Below are 2,988 nucleotides of genomic sequence, written 5' to 3'. Positions count from 1 at the left end.
AGCTTCAGGATGCCTGCTACTGCCTGATTTGAATCTGGCCCAAAACAGAGGCAAGCATTTTCCCCTGCTGCCTTCCGCAAGCAGTCATCCCTTACAGGACCTAGTGAGAACCTGTGCTTTCCTCTCTTCCACAATAGACCACACTCATATCCCACTCCCTCCTCTTCCCACTAGGTACCCTCCAGCCAGCTCTGCTCTGCAGATTCATCTCCGCCGTCTGGTTTTCACTGTTGGTATAGCCCTGAACTAACTGAATTAATCACCAATTCAGTCAGAAGTGGCTTCTAAAAGGTTTCACCTTGTTTTGCAGGAACTGTGCCTCTTAATAACCCCAAAATGAACCTCAGCAGCTGCAACATCTCACAGTATGAAAGCTTTCCACTCATCCAGCTGTATGTTTACACCCCGGTTTTCCTTTTGGGCATTTTGCTGAACACATTGGCACTGTGGGTGTTCTGCTGCAAACTCAGTCAATGGACAGAAACCAGAGTATACATGGTCAACTTGGCTGTGGCTGACTGCTTGCTGCTCTTTACTTTACCTTTTAAAACTTTCTTCCAGTTCTATCACCTGAAGGTAAATAGATGGTGTCTGGTTTTGGAAGGTGGCTATTTCATAAACCGGTTAATGAGCATCGGCATCATCAGTGTGGTTGCAGCTGACAGGTACCTTGCAATCAAGTACCCTTTGAAAGCCAAGGTGCTGAGGTCACCACTGAAGGCAGCTTTTGCCTCTGGATTTCTCTGGATAGCCATCATCTGTGTGATGTCCCTCATCAAAAGGTTAGAGGACCGAGGACAAGATGTCTTTTGCTTTGAAAAGTCCTCTGTGGAGCCCTCAGTGATCACACTGGGTGCTGTCATTGTAGGGTTTTTCATACCCTTGGTCATTGTGAGCTATTGCTCCATACAAGTCATTGCAGAACTCACAAGAAAGAAGAATGAAACTTGTCACAAGGAAAAGTTAATCAGGAAGGCTGTCTACATCGTGTCTGCAAACATGGCTGTATTCATCATATGCTTTTTACCTCTTTACCTCGGGCATCTCCTTCGCTTCATAGTGGACTCCATCAGCTCCAATTGCTCTGCGATACAGAGCATTAATAATTTTGTTCACCTCGCCTCGGTCCTCGCAAACACAAACTGCTGCCTGGATGCTATTTGTTACTACTTTGTCAACAAGGAATTTAAGGAAGCATCTCCCAAGCTAGTGAAATCCAAATCTGACGCCACTGAAGAAGCTGAAATTCAGCTCCCATGCATAGCACATTAGTGCCAAACAGATGCAGCACACATTTTATACTTGCTATGTTCAAATTCAGATGGGACTCAACGGCAGGCTTTCTTCTGTAGGTGAGGTGGGGTGTGGGGGAGGGGACTTTCTGCTAATGGGAAGGATTCAGACACATGAAAATCAGCTGTGATTCAGACAAAAACAGCAGTCCAGATCCTGACACAATGATCTAGTTTGCCACTGAGAAGTCACTGCCTCATGCAAATTTGACTAAAGTGATAAATTTTTCCCTGCAAATAGTGTCTTTCATTTTCTCAGAAAACCCAAAAGCATGAGCAGGCAGTAGTAAAAGGGGGGATGTGGGGGTGTGGGGATGTGTGTCAGTAGCTCCCACCATGGATCTCTATGAATCTGTAGCTGTGACAAAGAAACAGGTTATTCCACAGATCAGAAAAGAAGAAATGTCACAGTGACACCACTGCAGAGAAAGAATGATGTTTTTATAAGTCATGTCTTTCAGCTGTTAATAATGGTAACAATCGCTGTAGCAGAGGCAGATTTAGTCTGCTTTGGACAACTTTACAGCACCATTCACACTACAGAACAGCTACCACATTACCATGAATTGCAGTACAAGGTTGGTAGAGATTGCTATTGCTTGTGTTAGGGGAAATCTTCACATCAGAATTATTTGAGTCAAGTGGCATTAAACCTACTTTCCAAAGAGTTGGGGCTGGGCAGTGGGAATAAGGAATTAAGGGTCTGTTCAATCTCATAGTGTAGAGGACTGTCTAAAGAAAGTGGCAGTAAGCTGTTCCAAAGAGATCAACACAAATAAAGACTGGCAGAGAGCTCAGTCTCTTAATGAGTTAAATGGAAAAGGTAGGAGACTGGGTGGTACAGGACCTGTTGTGCTGTCTGTACCCAAGAGGGACAAATCATGTACCCACTGTCCAAGCCAGCAGCAAGGGTATGACTTGCAACAGTGACTTGGGTTTCCAAAGGCAGAGCAGTGCATGCCACTGTGATGCACTTACCCACAAACAGCTGAGTAGGTAAACCCATGAACTAGCCTCAGACCACATGCCCCTGGGTGGGATGTTCCAGGCACACATCTCCATTCACACCTCCCAGCCTCAGGCTTTGTTTCCATCTGCCTGCACGTGCTGGGCCACAACCTAAGTAACCTTAACCACTCACACACAAACTTTGGCCCTTACATCTCCTCCTATTCAAGGTACATGCCAAAAAGAGTAAACCCCTCTGGGAGAGGCCCTGCTGCAGACAGCATTTGAGCAGAGCCCTCCATCCACCCAGGCAGTGGCTGAGCTGCTGCCCAGCAAAGCATACAGGAAAGTAACAAAGCCCTGACAGCTTCCCAAGGGGATGTAGGTTTCTAGCCAAGCTTGCCAGAGATTATTCAGATAGAAATGGGGATATCTGCTCTGTCATCACCAAAAGCTCAAAGCATGATCTTGCCTTCACTCACTGCATAGTGGGGAGGAAGAGTAGGAGAGGCTCTGGCTACAAAAGAAACAATACCTTTTAAGGAGGTTGGTTTGTCTTTTCTACCTCTACATTTTCTTTGAATGGATCGTAGGTGCAACAAATAGCATTGTGCATGCAGGGAGGGACTCTTTACAAGGACAAGTAACAACAGAACAAACCGCAATGGCTCTAAACGGAAAGAAGTTGGCTGTAGATTAGATGTAAGGAATAAGTTCTTCACTGTGAGGGCAGAGGCACTAGAACAGA

General features: G+C 45.6%; 1 protein-coding gene across 1 annotated transcript; it reads left to right on the top strand.

The window, feature by feature from the left end:
• Positions 1–336: 336 nt before the first annotated feature.
• LOC104304095 (G-protein coupled receptor 35) lies at positions 337–1,272 on the top strand. Its single transcript, XM_009904803.2, has one exon. It carries the CDS (start codon positions 337–339, stop codon positions 1,270–1,272), a length of 936 nt encoding a protein of 311 aa, XP_009903105.2.
• The last annotated feature ends 1,716 nt before the right edge of the window (positions 1,273–2,988 follow it).

The sequence above is a fragment of the Dryobates pubescens genome, chromosome 13 (genome assembly GCF_014839835.1).
Source record: "Dryobates pubescens isolate bDryPub1 chromosome 13, bDryPub1.pri, whole genome shotgun sequence".
Classification (NCBI taxonomy): Eukaryota; Metazoa; Chordata; class Aves; order Piciformes; family Picidae; genus Dryobates; species Dryobates pubescens.
This window is presented reverse-complemented; position numbering and strand designations above follow the sequence as displayed.